Consider the following 18,942-nt stretch of genomic DNA (forward strand, 5'->3'; position numbering starts at 1 on the left):
TAGCCTTAAACCTAATGAAATTATGATTCATGTCAAACGATAAATTAATAATTATAATATTTAAAGTGCTTGCTGTAGAGTAAAATGGAGGGGGGTTGGATATTATCTCAAAACACGTTATATTTTTAAGTTTTCACATCTGATCTTTGCTTTATCAGATTAGCAACATCACAAATATTATATATTAATTACACATCACATCTTAAATGCTAAATAATTCCTGTATATTTTAAAAAGTAAGTTATACTTGTACTGTAGGACCATTTTAAATACATGTAAGTGTTTGATATAAAAGATGAGAAGTCCATAAAAAGACAGATCAATTCCCCATTACCCACCATGCACTGCAGTCCCCTGTCCAATTCCTTTTGTGAGAGTCCATATGTCCCTCGCCCCTCACCACATCACCTTCACCCACAATGCAACAGCCTGGCAGCAGAGCAACCCCACACCCCCACCCAACATCGCCCCCCAATCTTCCCTCCCCAGCCTCCAGAGCTTGGAGGTGTGGGTCCCCCCAAACAAAGGCCCCTCCAGAGCAGGGCTGTCCCCCCCCCCCTATTGTCCCCGACACACTGAGGTTTATCTGGGGCTGTGAAAGGAGCCACACTCAGCCCATTCACCGCCACTGCACTTAATGAGCCTGTTCTAAAACTGTTAAACACCAGCTCTAAATGCTCTCAGAGCCACAGTGTCATTAAATCAATGCTGGTTAGGAGCAATGGGGGACTGAGGTTTCACTGGTGGGACTGGGATTCAGATTGTTACCTCAGGCTGTGATACAAATACAGTATGTGACAGAAGAGGTGCGTTTTACAGCAGGAGTTTAATTTTAGTCTTTACTTCAGTCAGAGCTCCCTTCAGACATTAATATCCCAGGGCCTTTGGTGTCAGAGTCAGAATTGTGGAATAGTTATTAATCAGTTATAATAATCATTTGCTATTGAAATCAGATAAGCAACACCCTATGTCTATTTTAAACCATTTGCATTGGGAAGCTTTGATCTGTGTCGTGTGTAACTTCATTTAATTCCTCATTTTTGCTGCCGATTTTTTTTATCTCGTTCAAATTGTCATTGTTTCTTCAGTTTAAGCACTTTGGTCCTTTTAATTTTTTAATTCTACTATCATCAGATCCTGCTCATTTCGGCCCAAGAAACCTGATTCATGAACAAAACTACAGATCAGTGTTGTTCCCATTAACCTAAGTGATTCTTTTAAAGTGCTAATTAGCAGATGTTAGCATGGAAAGACGCTAAACTGTCACGCTACCATCGAGAATATGTGTGATGAGTATATTTACAGTCTTTGTGCGTCGCAGCAAATCGTTGCACGGCAGCCGGACACATTGCTCACTGTGCATTTCAGCTGCAGATGTCAGTTATTTCTGTTTTACACAAACTGGAAACATAAAAATGCTTAATAAAGCCGAGCAGCTGCAGGCTTCATCTCTGTAGTATTTTAGTATTTGGCAGCAGAGAAGCAAAACGGAGCTTCATTTCTCCCAGGTCGTTACTTTATACTGTCGACATGTTCTCAGTGTTATTGTTGTTTCATGAAGCTTCAATTTTTTTTTTGTGTTGCCTCCTGGATGTGATCAGCACCCCCCCCCCCCCTTTCCTTCTTTGTGGGAACTTTCTGTAAATCTTGGGCTTTTCCCAAAATTCAAATTCAGCTTGTAATTTGTGGTCTTTGGTGGTGAGTGTGTGTGTGTGTTGTGTGTGTGTGTGTGTGTGTGTGTGTTGTAAGGAGCTCAAACGGAGGACATCCTGTGCAGTGGACTCTCCTACACACACACTCACACATATATAAATCCTTAGGTTATGAACCCACTGCTCACACACACACACACACATAAATACAGATGTGCAGCTGCTGCAGTGTGATGTGGGTGACGGCTGATCAGAGGCCGGACCGCCGGGCTCTGGTTTTTGGGGGGGGGGAATAAAACACGTCTTTTTTTAACAGGCAGCAGAGGAGTCGGTTAAAGAAATAATAAATAGAAAAGAGAAACGCTCGGTGCTGAGTTCTCTGAGGTTTTGGCCTCCTGCATGTCGGCTCCACTGTTATCAAGGCTGCACTTATCGTCCCTTTCTTGTCCCTTTCCTCACTTTGTCATCATGAAGGGGGGGGGGGGGGTAAGCCATCGGGGGAGGGGTGGAAGGAGGTGAAGAGGTCTCTCCTTTTCTCTTTCTCTCTCCTCCCCACATGACCCATGGTTCCATTGAAGAGCAATAGCACAATGTGTTGCGGTGGGCGAGGGAGGGAGGGAGGGAGGGAGGGGGGGGGGGCTCTCCTCCTCATCTCGGGGCGTTTGGTTTGGCCGCCTCCCCGAGCGGCAGCAGAGGTTGAGGAGCTCCTCTCGTCTGCGTTTGTGTTTCCCTCCTCCGTGGTCCACAGTGGGAGGAGAGAAGCTGGAGACACTGAGCTCTCCCACCACCCCCCCCTCGGACTCTCAGAGACCTGCTGGGGCTCAAGCAAGCAGCAGCTCAGGATCTGCCTGGAGCACTGATCCAGGTTTCTCCAAACCTGCTGCTGCCTCCTTGAATTCTTCTTTTTTCCCTGGGACTATCTGGATTATGGTGCAGCCTCTGCTGGGACCAGTTGGGTGCAGACTGGGCTCTGATGGCTGGTTCTCCTCCTCATCGGGAGGCAGGTGTCTCTGAGGAAGGAAGTTGCAAGAAGTAACATGAGCTTGATGCTGTGCCGCTGGGAGCAGAACAATTTCAGCATGAAACTGGTAGGTGGAAAACCTCCGGGTCACGAGAGGCCAAACATCAGGTGGCGGCTCAAATGTTTTCATTGCTTTTGGTTCTTTTTCTAAGTTTTTCTTGAATCCTTTCGTCAGTTCCATGTTGACATCTTCATCCTGCTCATCTCTGCTGACGCTGCAGCTTCAGGACATGACTCCATTATATCATGTGGTTCCCACCGTGTGTTTGTGTATCAGTGGAAATGCTTGTCTCATCAGCCTAAAGCCTCACAGTGTCAGATTCCACGCACGCAATGGATTACAATCACTGCTGAGGACATGCATCCTGGTTTTCTCCTCACCTGAGCTTTACTTTCATTTCTGCATGGAAGGTTAAGAGAGGCTGAGCAAGGACAACAATGTGTGTGTGTGGGTGCGTGTGTGTGTGTGTGTGTTCTCCTTTCAAACATTTGTAAGAAAAGGGCATTTTGCTTTAATGCTGTGCTGTAAAAGATGGTAAACATCCAACAGGACCTGGGAGCCTGTGATAAGGACGGTGCTGGTCGGGTGCAGGGAGGTCATGTGGTGCAAACAAATGAGAAAACAGATCTTTGTGCACGATGAAAGTACCAAGCAATAGATTTAATAAAAGTAATTTTGTATAATTTGGACCCTGTTGAGTTTACACATAACACAGGGGGGCGATAGGGACTCTCTCTCTCTCTCTCTCTTTCTTTCTTCCTGTCTTTTTTCTGTGTCCCCCTCTTTCTTCGGGTCCTGGGTCTTATCAGGATCTGCTCTGAGCACAGAGAGGAAGGGGAGATGGAAGCGGAGGAGGTTATTACCAGTCTAGAGATGAGCCGATAAGAAGGCTAGTTTAATTACACACCGCTAACCTCCACACGGCATGACTGACAGGAGGCCGCTGGGCCACAGGGTCAGCCTGTGTGTGTGTGTGTGTGTGTGTGTGTGTGTGTGTGTGTGTGTGTGTGTGTGTGTGTGTGTGTGTGTGTGTGTGTGTGTGTGTGTGAGAGAGAGATTAAGAGAGAGAGGAAGAATCACAAAGCAGGCATGCACACTTGAACACGTGCACACACTCCTAGAAATTAACACGACCTTCCTTTTTATTATGACGTGTCGTCGATGTCCTCTCTCTTCTAATGCAGGTCTATTGATCCTGGGATTGTCAGGGTCCTCGTGCCATCACATGACCTGTGCAGCATGAACCAAGATGCTTGATTCATGAGGTTAATCCTGTTCAGGGACATGCCACAACACACAGAGCACCAAGAGGAATGAATGGAACTGGAATTGATCGAGGCGTCGTGGCTCTAAGTCTCTGTTGCTCTGGTTTTCAGATATTAACTCTGGAAAAGGTCTGGAAATCTACGTGTGTGACATCCCTCTCTCATTCTGAGATATTTGTATTCCTCGTGATTAGCGTCTTCTCACCCACTCTCACTCAGACATCTCTGGACATTTCTCCAGAGGGAGTAGCTGGAAAAGTTCTGAAATCTGGACATTTACATTCTCACACACGGCCCCTCTGGGAAAAATGCAGGATAACGTCCGGACCTCCGTGCAGGTCTGAGAGCAGCTTGTGTGCCGGCTCAACAGAACCAACTGCTTTTTGTTGTTATTCAATTATTCAATTACTTAAAAATGCAAATAATCTTATAGTGTGTAGTTAAAATGTCAATGTTCTGAAATCCAAGATATGACAAGTACATCGGCTTTAATGCTGAGGACGACAGTGACAGCCCCTTTGCAGAGTGCAGTTTAAAGATATTGAACAATCACACATCTATATTACATTAATAAGCAATAATGTTGTAGAGTTGTGGAGCTCGGAGCTGATACTATATGTTCAGGTGACATAACTGTGAGCAGAACATAACTGGTTCTGCTCCTGGAGAGTGAGGAGCTGGTTTTTCAGCTGCCTGAGCTTTTTTTCCCCACAGGGAAATCAGTTTCTCTTATTGCATGTGGCTTCCTCACTGTTACAGCACCGCTAACAAGCTAAAGCCTCTCGAATAACACAAGTGTGCTCTCATGTGCATCAGGCTGCATGTTCCCAGTGTTTGTTCTGATCAGACGCATCAATTCAGGGGATTTAGAAGTCTTGTATCAATGAGTCGGGGCATCTTCAGACTCAGGATGAATGTTGTGCTCTCAAGTATGAACATAACCACACTACTGGGTGTGAGTTTTGACTTTTGAAGATATGTCATGCCTGCAGACGGCCTCTGTTTCCCATGCTCTGAACTGCAGGGCTCTGGCCAAGTCGTTTTGTCGACCATGTGCCTGGCAGACGACCTCTGTGCCGCACGCAGCCGCACGTCTTTCATGTGCCAAGCAGAGAGCAAGCAGAGACACGAGGCCTCATTTAGAGCCGGCCTGGATCAGCTCTCTGCGGGTTAAAGCCACTTGAGAGGCCTGTGTGTGTACTACAGAGGACAGAGGGTGGGAAAGCAGCTTCCAGGGGCCCCCACAGACCGAAAACCATCCTGGTGCATCCTGCTGGGGGCCGACATGAAGAGCAGCAGCTCCAGCTGCGGTGGTGAAGGAGAGTGGAGATTAGGGAGGAGGCGAATGTTTGTTTGTGGCTCCACATGGTTACTATTTGGAGAACAGGCAACTTGTAGACTATTCTCAGGAGGTGAGGTGAATGTGAACTCCGGGAAAGATGGTGGTCGGCAGTGATTTGGATTTGCAGATGGAACAATAGAAACTTTAGCAAACAATAACTAAGAAATAAGATTAGATAGAACTTTATTTATCTACACATCAGGGAAATTCATTAATATAAAAATGTCTCTGAGACATTCCCTGTCACTTGATTTACAACATCAGTAAACATTTGACTGAAGACTGTATGTCTCAGTCTCTAGTTTCAAGTCTTCTTCCACACAGTAGATGTTCATTAAGTGAATTATGATCCATCTAGAGTCAGAAAGACGACAGAACACCATCGGGACGTGGTTGTCGTGTGATTGACAGCTAGTTCTGCACAATGGGTGCAACTGGCAGGTGTAGGTGGGCGTGCATTGACCTCCAGCTCTCAGTCAGGCTCCACCCCTCGCTCCCCCACCAATGTTTACTGTTGGTTTTTTTGATAAACGTAGATGGCGCTGAGCAAATTGCCTCCGCCTTAATTTGGTGAATCAAGGCAGAAGATCAATTTGTGATGAGCGGACCCCCGGGATCCCTCAGTTTGTGGTCAAGCCCTGAACATCTCAGAGTCAGTGCACAGGGCTGGAGTCTTTGTGTCCACGGCTCCACAGCAGCACAGCAGCTGGCGGGGCCGTCCCTTGTCTTCCCCCTGCGTCCCCTATCTTCATATCACACTGACCACAGACACTGATTTCCCAGAAACCATCTGTCTGTGTCTGATGAACGAGCTGTGCAGACGACGATCTCCCTGCTTTCTGCCTCCACCCGTTTCACCTATGCACCACTCCGTCCCCTCCCTGAATCCTTCTGTTCGATTACTGTGCATATGTGTGTCCATCAGTCCATCCATCATTCTCCCACCAGCCATCTGCTGCCGGCCCCGACTGGATCAGAGGGGGTGTGTCGCCACATGTCACCCTCGGCCTGCAGCAGCGTAGAGCGCTCGATGGGACTCGGTGTGGAGCTCACCAGGCAGAATATGTGTTTACTGAGCCTTATTCTGTTTCCTGCTGCTCACGCCAGTTGTAAAGAAGGTTAAACTTCACATTAGGAAGCTAAACGTTTGTTAGAATACCTAATACATAATGTTTAGGTTCATAACTCATGCATAATGGTATTTTCTATTTCTTATTTTTAGCAATAGTTCCCATCCCTTAGTCTTTTTTCAGTGAAACGGTTTAAGCCGGAGTCCCAACGTGTCACTTTCTTGCTTTATTCTTGGCTAAATGTCTGATTCTTCTTCTCATTGCCTCGTTTCACCCTCACCTTTGGCCCCTAACAGACAATCCACCCAACCTCGGCTTGCATGTTGTGCGACCGGCTTGTGAATGAAGGTTTTGTGTTGAGTTTTATTTGTTGAAACAGCTCGGGGGTCTAAGTTAATGCACCTGAGGACATAATGAAGTACGACTCAGAGAGGGAGATCTGAGAGCTCCGCTGTCAAACTTATGTGTCATGTTAATGTGTGTCTGTGTCTGTGAGGGGGGGGGGGGGGGCTTCTGTAATGTACAGCACCAGGTGTGCTGCAAAGTGTTCACTCTGTCAAACAATACACACACATCACACAGAGGAGTCATCCATCATGTGGGGAACAGGGGCCGACTGTACATGTACGATACAACTTTGTGCTCTTCTCATTATGTTGGAAACAAAATACACAACACGACACAGCTGAGGGAGTTTAGCATCACGGCTTCAGCCCCCCCACGTCCCTCTAAGGATAAACTGTAAGGGAGGGATAGATATATCTATATAGAGTGGTTGGCTTCCTTTCTCCATTTCTCTTACACCAAAATTACAGTGCATAAGAAGGATCTTCGATTTTTGCGATGTCCACTGACCCGGGGGACTAATGACGACTCTATCCATTCACATTGCAGACGAAAGCCCGATGCGAGAGAGTGTGAGAGGGTTGCTATCTACAGTGAAGACTTATGGTGGTGCCTGAGAACTCATGTCAAATAATAAATCGCTGGAGATTGAATCGAATTTGCTGTTTCTGGGTTTCTCGTTGCTCAACCGTCTGTCTACCAGCAGCAGCAGAAGAAGAAGAAGAAGCAACTGAGTCAGACAGAGTGATTGACACCCAGAGAGAGAGAGAGAGAGGGCGAGAGAGCGAGGGGGGGGGGGGGGGTAAACAGTGTGAGAATGTCTGAGGCTTCTCTATGAAGAGTCGGAAGTGAGAGAGAGAGAGAGGGAGGTAACAGAGGAGTAAACCAGGACCTGTCCTCACAGACCAGGAGCTGAGCTGCTTCAGAGATGAGAGGAGGACGGTTATCAGACGGCTCCTCTTCACCTTCATAGAGATCGAGAGCCGATAACCTTCTGGATTTCTAGACCTTTACGGACGTGTTAGTTGTTTCTGTCAAGGTGACATGTCGGCGTACAGCGGCCTCAGGGTGCCGGCCCGGAGCTACAGCCGCTTCTCCTGCGAACACTTCAAAATGGTAAGAGGGGGCCGACCTTTAATAAGACGATATTTACCTTGTGGTAATTCTTAAAAGTTTAAAAACCTGACTACAACTTTGACGTGGACAGTGAGTAACCTGGAGGGAAACCCTGGAGCCAGGGGACTGGGGCGGTTGTGGAGAGAAATAGTTGTCGGAGGAAAGGTCAGCTTGAAATAGAAATGTCGGGCGTAGAGTCACATCTCCAGGAGCAGCCAGGAATTATTTCAGAAGCCTCCCGAGAGAAGCAGGTAACACACACACTGAGTCACACCAGTGAACCAAACCAGTGGAACCGAAACCAGTTGAACCAATGCTTGCAGATGCATTGAACTCTGGATATTAACCTGAAAGGTCCATTCCAGAACATGTCCAGACCCAACTGAGCGGACGTTCTGCAAAGTTCTCTGCTGACAGCGGTTACTGTTCAGATTCGGCTCTTCCTCTTGAATGGATGTTCTCAACATGGTCTAGATGAAGACGCCTTCATCTTCATCTTCCTCGTTTGAAGGTAGATCTTCTTTGAAAAGGGAGAAGAAAGCTTTGTTATCAGCGCCTGTCTTTCATAGACTCGGCTCTGGGCTCGGTTCAGTCACCGGCGTCATTATAACGAGAGCTGTTTTACTTCCTGGCTCCGTATGAAGGCTTCTCGTGAGAGATAGCGCTTCACAGCAGCTCTGGTCCTGCTGGGTTCTCTTTATAGTTCTCGCTCATGTCGGTAGATTAGCTCATAATGGCGTGTAACGTGCAGCAGCTTTTCAGGTTGCTAACTGAACCCTGAATGTAATAAGGCTAATAGTCCTGAAGTTATCGGCGTAATTGTTTCTGGAAAGCGCTGCACGTGAGCTCCTGGTGTGAGGGACACGTGAAAATGTATTTTCTGATTTGTGATCTTCATGCTTGAGCTTCGGTGGAAAGACTAAATGGTCCTCGACAGGTTGAGAACATTCACAGGCCTTAGTTCGGCTATGAAACTGTAACATGGGATAAGTAAGATTTATCTTTATCATCAAGCTAAAAACAGAAGCTGCTGTTTCCTGCATTTACTTCATGTATTTTTGCTGTAATGTGGAAAATGTAAGTTGTGATTTCATTCAAATAAAGAGCTCGAGCAGCCAGTGCTTTGAACAAATAGGTTCAGTTGTTTCTCCAAAATATTTTGCCTAATCTTGACACTATTTCTGCATTTATTACAAATAATGTGGCTATAACCCTTTTGTCTGGGTCAATGACCAAATCTACTTCCTGGGTCATATCTCATCAAGGTTTCAAGAAAAGGCCTCCAGTAGTTTTTGTGTAATCCTGCTAACAAACAAACAGATAATAATTTACTAGGATAGCTGCTAGCATGTAGAGCTGATTATAAAATTAACATCTAATATTAGTATATTCCACTGTGCTGTGAATCTGTGTGTGGAGCCGACCACCTCCTGAAACTTAACACTGACGGACCAGATTAGAAAAGTTGTGGAGTAGCCTGAGGACAGATCCACAACACGAGGAGTCTTAATCTCATAGCAGTAAGAAGGAGCTTGATCTGTGCACATTGAAACTCGCTGGGTGTTATGAATTTTAATATTTTAACATGGGAAACTGGGACAAGTGTTTTTTCCAGTTTAAATTTGCAAGAAGATTTGCAAAGTGAACTTATTCAAAGAACCACAGGATGAATAAACCATCAGACACATTAACCCTAATGTGGTGTTTCTTTCAAAGTGAGGGATGATGCCGGCGTGTGTGCGTTTGCTCAGTGAGCGGCTTCACACTCCACAAGCCGGTGACAGAGCAAACAGCAGCAGAGACCAGAGAGCAAAGCCAAAGCAAGCGTTTGCTCCAGCTGAGTTTCACAGACGCTTCCAAACAGGAACCACGACCAATCAAAAAGCACATCTGCTCGGCTCCTCCTCCTGGATCATCAGCCGCCGTCATGACCGGTCCTGACATTTGCAGCTGAGCCAAAAACAGAAAACATCCCCTTAGACTCAAGGCTCCCGATGTGATGCCCTTGTCCCACCCCCCCCCCCCCTGCCCAGGCTGACCCGGCGCTGGGCGGCCTGGTGACTCAGCAGTCCGAGGGCAGCAGGCTGGATGTGAGGCAGATTAGTGTGTTTGTGTGAAGAGGAGGAAAGAAGAAGATGCAGCTGTGTGAGCGAGTGACTCATCGCTGCTCGTCACGAGCTCTGAGGAACTGAGAGAGCTGTGATCATGCTTGTGGGTCCAGGCAGCGTGTGCTTGTGAATTGACAGAGCAAATTGTGTGTTGACAGAGTTTAAAGTGCGTTTGATTAAATGTCAGGATTTACACAGATAATTTATCTGTGTGTACAGAGTTTGAGTGAGTTGGCTACTGACCTTTGTGTATTTGGATCTCAATTAGCCTCCATAAGATAAGATAATAATTTATTCAGGGTAAATTTGTTTGTTGATTGGTTTTGTTAATACGCAACATTACAGAAAAACCTCTGAATGGATTTCTGTGAAACCTGTTGGAAGGATTTTTGTATTTTTTGCGCTTTCTCAGGGACCATTTTGTGGAAGTTCAACTTCTATAAGTATGTGAAGTTTGCTGCAGCAGATTGGAATTAAAGGGACAGTTGGACCTTAAGATTCTAGATAAACAAAGCTAACTATTTATTTGTGTTCTTGTGGTCCAGCCAAGATGATAAATGAATATTAATCATGCTATATAAATAAAACCAGAACAATCTAACTACTAAACACAAAACTTGTCGCCGTTAAATCTAAATAGGATTCAACCTTTTGTTCATGCCAGGTCACAAATTCCCGAAGCAGGAAGTCAAAAGACCGGCTCGGGCACATACGACACTTTCCATAAGGCCCCGACACCGTGAGTGACTCAGTGTCATGTGTCTCTCTGTGGTGACGGGAATGTCTCCGACTCCACAACCGATTTACAGATCCTAAAAAAGACCCCTGTTCCTCAGAGGTTACTGAGCACGAAGGGGTTTTCCCCTCTTGTGCATCAGACTGGTAACAGACCCATCACTGTGTTGGTGATGTGAATGTATCGGGCACGGGAGAGTGAGGTTGTGTTAATATTTTCGTCATATCTAAATGTATCATGATCTGAAGATAACGTGTATAGACATTTTACTTCCAGCACTTTGCAATGGGATTTGGTCCAATTGTCTTGGTGTCCAGAATAGATCCCCAAGTCTCTGGTCAACCTTCAGTTCATCTGGTGGCAGCAGCTGGTTGATGATATATATATTCATGTTTCCCAGAGGCTGAACACAGAAGACTCTTCTTGTTTCCGGTGTACATGCAAAGCTAACTATTCCCTCATTTTCTGATATACTGTGTTTGATGTTGACTTGTCCAACTGAGCTGCTGTGCCTGTCTCCAGCGTCACAGAGTCACAGAGCTACAGACATGGCTGTGGACATATCTCATTGCTGGCCCTCCCATCATGCATTGAGGCTGTAGGGTTATTAAAGTTGGTTTATACAGTAAATATTCATCTATTCGGCGAACCGAAGACTTGAATATATTCAATACTTTTAACCCTGTCCTCATTTTGAGGAATCGAAGCCAGTTCATTTAGGGAAATAAGCCGAAGCAGAAAGGGAAGCTAACTCTTCTCAATGCTGTCAGAGATATCTGATCACAGATTGATCACGGGAAGGAGAAGAATCTGCTCATGAAGTTTGCTGTCGTCATATTTCGTTGGGTACAATCACATTATTCAGGATCAATACACTCATGAACGTCCAGAAACCGAATCTATACTTCTCTGTCACTCATAACAAAGCCTCCCTCTTATCCAGTCAATTGGTTCAACTTCTGATTTAGTGACATAAACATAAATTCATCGGCTGTTTGAAACCCCGGGGGGGGGGTTTGATTATATTTTCTGTTCAATATGCAGAGTGGTTCCCTGTGATCTGCAGGTTGATAACACACAGAGTCGATACTACTCTTCTCCAGTGGCCCTGCAGCTTATTAAAACCTCTCTCACTTGTCATCATCAGCCACTCGATCGTCCTCCTTTCAGGATCAAAGAAGCTCCAATAAATCTGTGGTTCAAACGCTTGATCCAGATTAATGTTCTTAATGTTTCGAGGCCTGTGCATGTGACCGGTGGAACGTTTTCTGTGGTGGGATTGAAAGCGGTTTCCAGTTATTTATCGTTGTGGTGATGACAAGTAATTCATTCTCGTTGCCTCTTATCGCCTAAAAGCTCTCAACTCTCGTCTTTCCAAGTTTAGCTCATGTCTGAAAGCAGTTTTAAATTAGTATTTCTGCTGAATAAAGCATTTATTGAGTTTGTAAATTAGTATTTCTCTTTTTTGTTGCTTAATATTTCTGCACAATTCCTCCTTGTCTTCCCCCTCACTACCCCCTGAGGCTATTAGCCCCCCCCCTCCCTCCATGTTTTCAACCCTTGTGACTGACAGCTGCCCATTTCACCTCGTTTTTAATTACACTCCAACCCCTCAATTTACCTGCCCCGAAACTACATCAAAGGAAAACCTGCACACGCACACACAAGCTCCCGGGCACTACACTTCCTGTTCTGCATGAGCAGCTGAGTGTGTGAACCAAGAGCTCGGAGTCTAATCCGGCTGCTGAAAGGCTTTCTTAAGCTCCGTGTGTCACTCCGCTTCCCCAACTGTGCGTTTGTGTTGGGCCACGCAGCTCCGAGGCTCTTTGTGTGCGTTGTGTGGTCGTGGACTCACGTATACACCTCGTTGCATTCAAGCCTTTGAAGCGCTCACACCTGTTTGTGAGTCGTCATGAGGGACGGTGAGTCATCCGATGAGTGGCGTGTCAGGAAAGCTCCAGGTCTGCAAAACACAAAGAAACAAGGGTCACAACCCGTGCCACACACCCGCACACATGTTGTGTGTCGAGTATTTTAGCTCAACAGGGCTGTGTGTGCGCTCATTCGCTGCTAATGGATGCTCTTGAATTTCACAGTAAAGAGACAGAGAGGCTAATATTCTAGTTTCCAGTCTGGGAACTGGGAGAGTTCAAACTGGTGAGCAAAGCCGTTTTCAAACGTGCACTAAGGTTTGGACATTCTCCTTCAGGAGGCGGAATGTCAGAACAGAAATGTCCGAGTCAGCTGATCCGGAACTTTAGCTGCAGCCCTAAAACCTCAGAGTGAGTTCCCGTGAGAGTAGAGCAGGGAACTGGAAGAAAACAAATATGTCAACTTGGACAAGAAACAAGATTCAAGAGCTTTCGGTGTTAAGGGCCAACGCTGGTGTGGATGTGTAAACAGAGCACTGAGCTTTCTGCAGCAGAGTTCAGTCTGAAAAGAGCTCAAGCAGTGACTTTATTGACTTTAGTTTCAAGAGTTTATTATCAACAGTTTCTCCCCCTGCGGTGAAAACATCCGAAGAGCTGTGGTTAGTTTTAGAAGCTGTTTCATCTACATAGATGGTTTGAGACGGAAGGAACGAGTTTTGGTTTAACCTGCTGTCACAGCTGCTCTTTGTCTTCATGCACGTGTTGGTGAACATCAGAATAATCTGCGGCCTGGTAACATGTGTAGTAATCTGCTTTTTACAGGAGAAAGCTCAGGTTAATCTCAGGTTTGTCTCTGGACTATCTCAGGTTGACCTCAGGTTTATTTCAGGTTTATCTCAAGTTCATCTCCGGTTTATCTCAGGTTTATCTCAGGTTCATCTCAGGTTAATCTCAGGTTTATCTCAGGTTTATCTCATTTTTATCTCAGGTTAATCTCATGTTTATCTCAGGTAAATCTCATGTTAATCTCAGGTCAATCTCAGATTTATCTCAGGTTTATCTCAGATTAATCTCAGGTTCATCTCAGTTTTATCTCAGGTTAATCTCATGTTTATCTCAGGTTAATCTCAGGTTTATCTCAGGTTTATCTCATTTTTATCTCAGGTTAATCTCATGTTTATCTCAGGTTTATCTCGGGTTTATCTCAGGTTTGTCTCAGGTTTATCTCAGGTTTATCTCAGGTTTATCTCAGGTAAATCTCATGTTAATCTCAGGTCAATCTCAGATTTATCTCAGGTTTATCTCAGATTAATCTCAGGTTTGTCTCAGATTAATCTCAGGTTTATCTCTGGTCCTTTATCTCTCGTCCTTTACTCGATTACCGAAGTCTTCTTCTTGATAAAATGTCATCACAGCAGAAAGTCGACAGTCACCCAGGTACCTAAACGTCTTGATTCTCTCTTCCCTGTCATCTCTTCACCAGACGGTCGTACAGTAACAGCTCCTGTGTTTGTGTGTGACAGTGAGGAGGAGGAGGAGGAGGAGGAGGAAGAGGAGGAGGAAGAGGAGTAGGAGGGAGACGTGTCTTTATTTAGCCGAGCTGTCGCACACGTCTCTGCGGGGCTTCTCTTCTGAAGTCGCACTTTTCAAAACACTCTGAGCAGCACAAAATCCTCACAAAGCTACAGACTCACGAGGGATCCATTTCTATCAAATGCAACACTTTCTTCAGCGGGAGAAAAAGTTCTCTGCAGCTTCTCTTCGACCGCTGTGTGTCCTGTTTGTCAAAAAAAAAACAATATCTCCTTAAAAGATGGAAACTCACTCCTGAGGAGAGGCAGTAAAAGAGAGAGTTTGGCAACTAATTATGAAGGAAGCTATTCAGATTATTCAGATGCTTGCTCCGCCTCGCTCCTCTCCTCCCCCCAGGCAGTGAAGGGTCTTTTCTGTCCCCAGAGAGTGATGTCAGCGTGGCCCATTGAAAGCAGCCGCCGTGCGCTGCCAGATGAATGCCCCGGCTCAACACAATGGCCCCAATTTGAATACCACGCGGATATGTGCCAGATCGGAGCCCCAACAAAAGAAGGAGGGCTCCTCCGCTCCCATTCAACCATGTTGTTATTTTATTAGAGTCGTAAATTTGCTTCAACCATTTATACCTTTTGTAGTTTTCGAGTGTTTATGGAGTTTGAAACACGTGGAGGACCTGACGGGGTTTCCCCCCCACACCCCACCCCACATCCCTGTATCCTGGACTGGATTTTTATTTCGCGGTTGTGTTTGTGTCTGAACGCAGATCTACACGGACTGGGCCAACCATTACCTCGCCAAGTCAGGGACCAAGCGTGTGATCAAGGATCTGCAAACAGACGTCACGGACGGAGTGCTGCTGGCCGAGATCATCCAGGTCGTAGGTAAGGAAATCACACGTCTGGTTTTAGAAACCTTATTGTGTGAGGGGCTGAAAGAAATGTGTGAGATATATGTCATGTTGTTTTGTTTAAAGATCCGAGTGACAAGCAGCTGAAGCTTCATTTACAAACAGGAACAACATACAAACAAGCTTCTCTTCTGATTTAATAATTTCAACATCAGTCTTGCACAGAGGTTATTTAAAGATGAAATGGTTTCTGCCAGATATGAGGATGAGGGACACGGGACAAAAACCTAGAAGTTCAAGTTCCTCCTCTCGAGGTTGGCTCTTTACTTCTGAGTGAAGTGTGAGAAGAAAGTGTTGTTACCTCATTTAAACACTGAGACAAACTTATATGTATTGAGTGATATGTGAGATTTAGACTTTAATTCATATTCTTTATTATCACTTGAGTGATGTTACTAGAAACTATTTGCAAGAAGTAGAGCTGCAAGAACACCAAATAAGAAAAAAGTTTTGAAACCAAATGAATGATATGGTGTTTCTGCTCTACATTCATATCAGCCCATTTTCACTTAGACTAACATTCATATTTTAATGTCTAGATTAAATTGGTTATTTTCTATTTCTTGGAGAGCAGCTCCACAGAGCAGTGAGTTCACGAGACAGCAGATGCATGAGGACAGTGAGTCGAGTGCAAGCTGTGAGTGAGAGCGGTCCCTCTGTTCTTTTGACCCCGGTCTGTAGCGTCATCGCTCTTGTCATCTTGTCTCGTCGTCCGCAGCCTGTCATTTCTTCTGCCTGGAGGCCGAGGCCAGCTGAACGCTGACTCAGCATGTCGCTGCCTCTCGAAGCTCTCACTCTCTTTTACCCTGACTCAGATTTTATACTTCCTGTGTGAGACGTACATCTGTTTTTAAGACTGAAAACACCGGAAATATCCACCTGTCCTCGAAGCATCTGCTGAGTGTTTTCTTTTGATTCTTGTGATTTAACCTTTTGAACTCTGCAATAGAACTGGTACTCTGACATTTTGCTAAATAAACAGATATGATTTATTGATCCAAAAGATTTCTATACACAGTCACATGATCGTGCAAGTTATGTGAACTATCTGCATGTTTTCCTGCTCATCTCCTGCGACTATCTTCTTCAATATCACTTCATCACGACTATACAACTTATGAGTTGGAGGACACAGATGCGTTCTGCTGCGAAAATAAATAATGTTATTGATTATAGTTTCTTTTCTAGATAGATTCAAACAGCTTTAAACATTTCCAGAGGGTTGTTATGAAACCAGTATGAAGCATGTCTCTCTTTCTGGCATGCAATTTGTAACCTGATTATTCCAGAACTAAAAATACAGACTTCAGGTACTTTCATTTCTTAAAAAAAGGTTTAAGAAAAGTGTTCCTGTGGCGGAAAATGTCCAGAGCCTCATCCAGCTCCTTCTCTCACACACGGTATCTAGTCCACACACAGTATTTACACAGAGCATCCACTCTGACAGCTGACCGCTCTGGTTGAAACAACACAAACACAACCGTCCGTTCACCTGTTCTGTTCCCACCGCCTCTCGTCCACACGGAGAAACCTCACACCACACATTTCACATTTCACATTTCACATTTCCCTGGTGAAACCGGAGCAGCGGCCTGCTGGTGTCAGAGCAGCCTCACTGGGAACCAGACCAGTTCGGATACGACGCCTGTTTTTACATTTCACCAACTTATACCAAAGGTCAGGAAAAGGAAAAGCTCATCAAGTTCTGAGATGAATCTTTCCAGCTTATTTCAGCCAAATCATATATTGTGTTTTGTCCGACTGCCGCGTTGTAACCAGACAAATTATGCCTGGTCATTGTTTATCTTTATTTTGGGAACATCTATTCTGTGTGGATGTTTTAATTGTGTGTCTCACAATTACAGAGTGTCCGTCTCTTGTGGGTGTCACTCACCACAGTGTGTATTTTATGTCAGGAAGCACACAAATCACAGCCAACAGTAGTGGTGTTCAATCCTTCATGATTTAATTATGTTTGTTTAGGCTATTTATACAAAGCGTGGAGTTCTATTTGCTTTGTTTGTCAAATATATTCAGTTGTGATGATACAACTTTTTAAACCAGAGTTTGCTAAGGATCATTGAAACCTTTAAAATGTTATCATTTCACTTTAGTTTCAGGAAGTAGAAAAGGATTAGTTTTATACGGCGGACAGAGTAAGTGGCCTCTCTTTGTTTGTTATTTCCAGCAAATAAACATTTCATCTCAGCCAAATTTGAGTTTTCAATATGAAAAATCAATTATTAAACTGTAGAAAATATGAGGATGATAGGTGTTTCCTTTCGAAAAGATAGATTCTACATTTGTTAATAAGAATATTACAAAATGATGACGTGATTAAATCATTGATTTGTTTGAAATACTGTGCCATTATTTTATTCAGCTCAGGATGCAGGGGTTATAGATGATGTGTGGTCCTGAGGTGGAGCTGCGCTGTGGGCCCCAGCGTGCCTCCTGATGCAGGAGGCTCCGCTTGGCACAGTTGTCAGCTGTGAGCCGGCGGCAGTGTCTCAGCTGCTGTGGGCCGGGCCTCTAATGGAAGGGAGGAATCCCTGACACACACACACACACACACACACACACACACACACACACACACGCCCCCTTTGTAAAGCAGCAGCCCGACACTCCCATACTGGTCGGGCTCCCAGCGGCCCCCGTTCCCATTTGCTGTGACTAGATAGTGTTTCATGTCTCAGTGGGAGGAAAGTGGGGGGGTCAGAGTCACCGGCATGAGCACCTCAGCTCTCCTCACTCTGCCAGAACCCGTCTGGACAAACCACACTCACTCACTGGGATCTCCACTGGAAATAAACGAGAGGATCTAGATGAACCAAGCTGACCAGTGTTTTCTCTCTCTCCTCCTTCACCTCTGTCTCTGCTCTTCTGTTCCTCCTCAGCCAATGAGAAGATCGATGACATCAATGGCTGCCCCAAGAGCCGCTCTCAGATGGTAAGTGACCTCCAGAGCTTGTTTTGGCAGAAGGTTGTGAAGTTTACGCCTGTGTGAAGTAAAACACTTCCTCATGCCCCCCCCCCCCCCCCCCTCCCACCCTCGCTGGAAGTGCAGAAGTCACTGGTGATAGTTGTACATGGGGATGGTTAGTCCATTTATTTTTACTCTTGTGGCTTGCGGGCTGCCGTTAGTGAAACCTCGGGCTCAGACCTCTGGCAGTTGGCGCTCAGATGAAAGCGCCACAGGCTTTGGTTTTTTGGGGCCTCGTCTTATTTCACTTGCAGACGGAAAGAGAGTGAAAGCGGGGCAGGGAGCTCCAGCTCTGATGACAAAGAAAATGTTTACAGTCGGGCTGTGTGTGTTGTGTTGTGTACTGTGACATTTAGCAGGTACAGTATGTGAGTGGGGTTTTCTCTCCTGGCGATGCCGGTGGGATCTCAGGTGCTCCCGCAGTTCTGTGTTCTCAGTGGGAATTGAACCGACGGCCCCGAGACAGGCCTGCCCTCTGCTGAATGTGAAGGGTCATAAATTGGGCCAGTGTGCCAGCTGAGGGGCTATTTGTGGCCACCAGGCCGACTGCTGAGGCCTCTCAGAGCAGCAGAGCGACAGAGAGGGACACACACACACACACACACACACACACACACACGACTAACAACTGAAGCACAGCTGATCCCTGAACCCTCCTTCAATGTTTTCAGTTCTTTTACAGTTTGCTGATTTAACAACACTTTGGAGAATTCCCCTCTCTTGTAAATAACAACAACCTCAGAGCCTCTCCCGGTCGTCCTGGATAACAAAGCTTCTTTAACTCTTCGGTTTCCTGTCCAAAAGAGTTTTTTAATCACACGCGACTTCATTGGAAACAAAGTACAAAACCAGACACCCATGGGAAAATCTTAAAATAGCAACATCAGAAAGGTATATTCACGGAGGTGTGAATACATGCAGCATAACCGCAAAACCAGAATAGGTAGTAAAAACACCCCAAGATAAAAATAATAGCAGAACCTTTAGAG

The 18,942-nt window shown here is 45.4% G+C and overlaps 1 protein-coding gene across 1 annotated transcript in view; it reads left to right on the forward strand.

The window, feature by feature from the left end:
- The window catches only part of nav2a (neuron navigator 2a), a 95,094-nt gene that overhangs the window by 7,768 nt on the left and 68,384 nt on the right, over positions 1-18,942 (forward strand). Inside the window, exons 2-3 of the mRNA XM_062392121.1 lie at positions 14,824-14,941; positions 17,868-17,920. Of these exons, the coding sequence (XP_062248105.1) occupies positions 14,824-14,941; positions 17,868-17,920 (171 nt within the window). The remainder of the gene's footprint in view (positions 1-14,823; positions 14,942-17,867; positions 17,921-18,942) is intronic.

This window comes from Platichthys flesus, chromosome 1 (genome assembly GCF_949316205.1).
Source record: "Platichthys flesus chromosome 1, fPlaFle2.1, whole genome shotgun sequence".
Lineage (NCBI taxonomy): Eukaryota > Metazoa > Chordata > Actinopteri > Pleuronectiformes > Pleuronectidae > Platichthys > Platichthys flesus.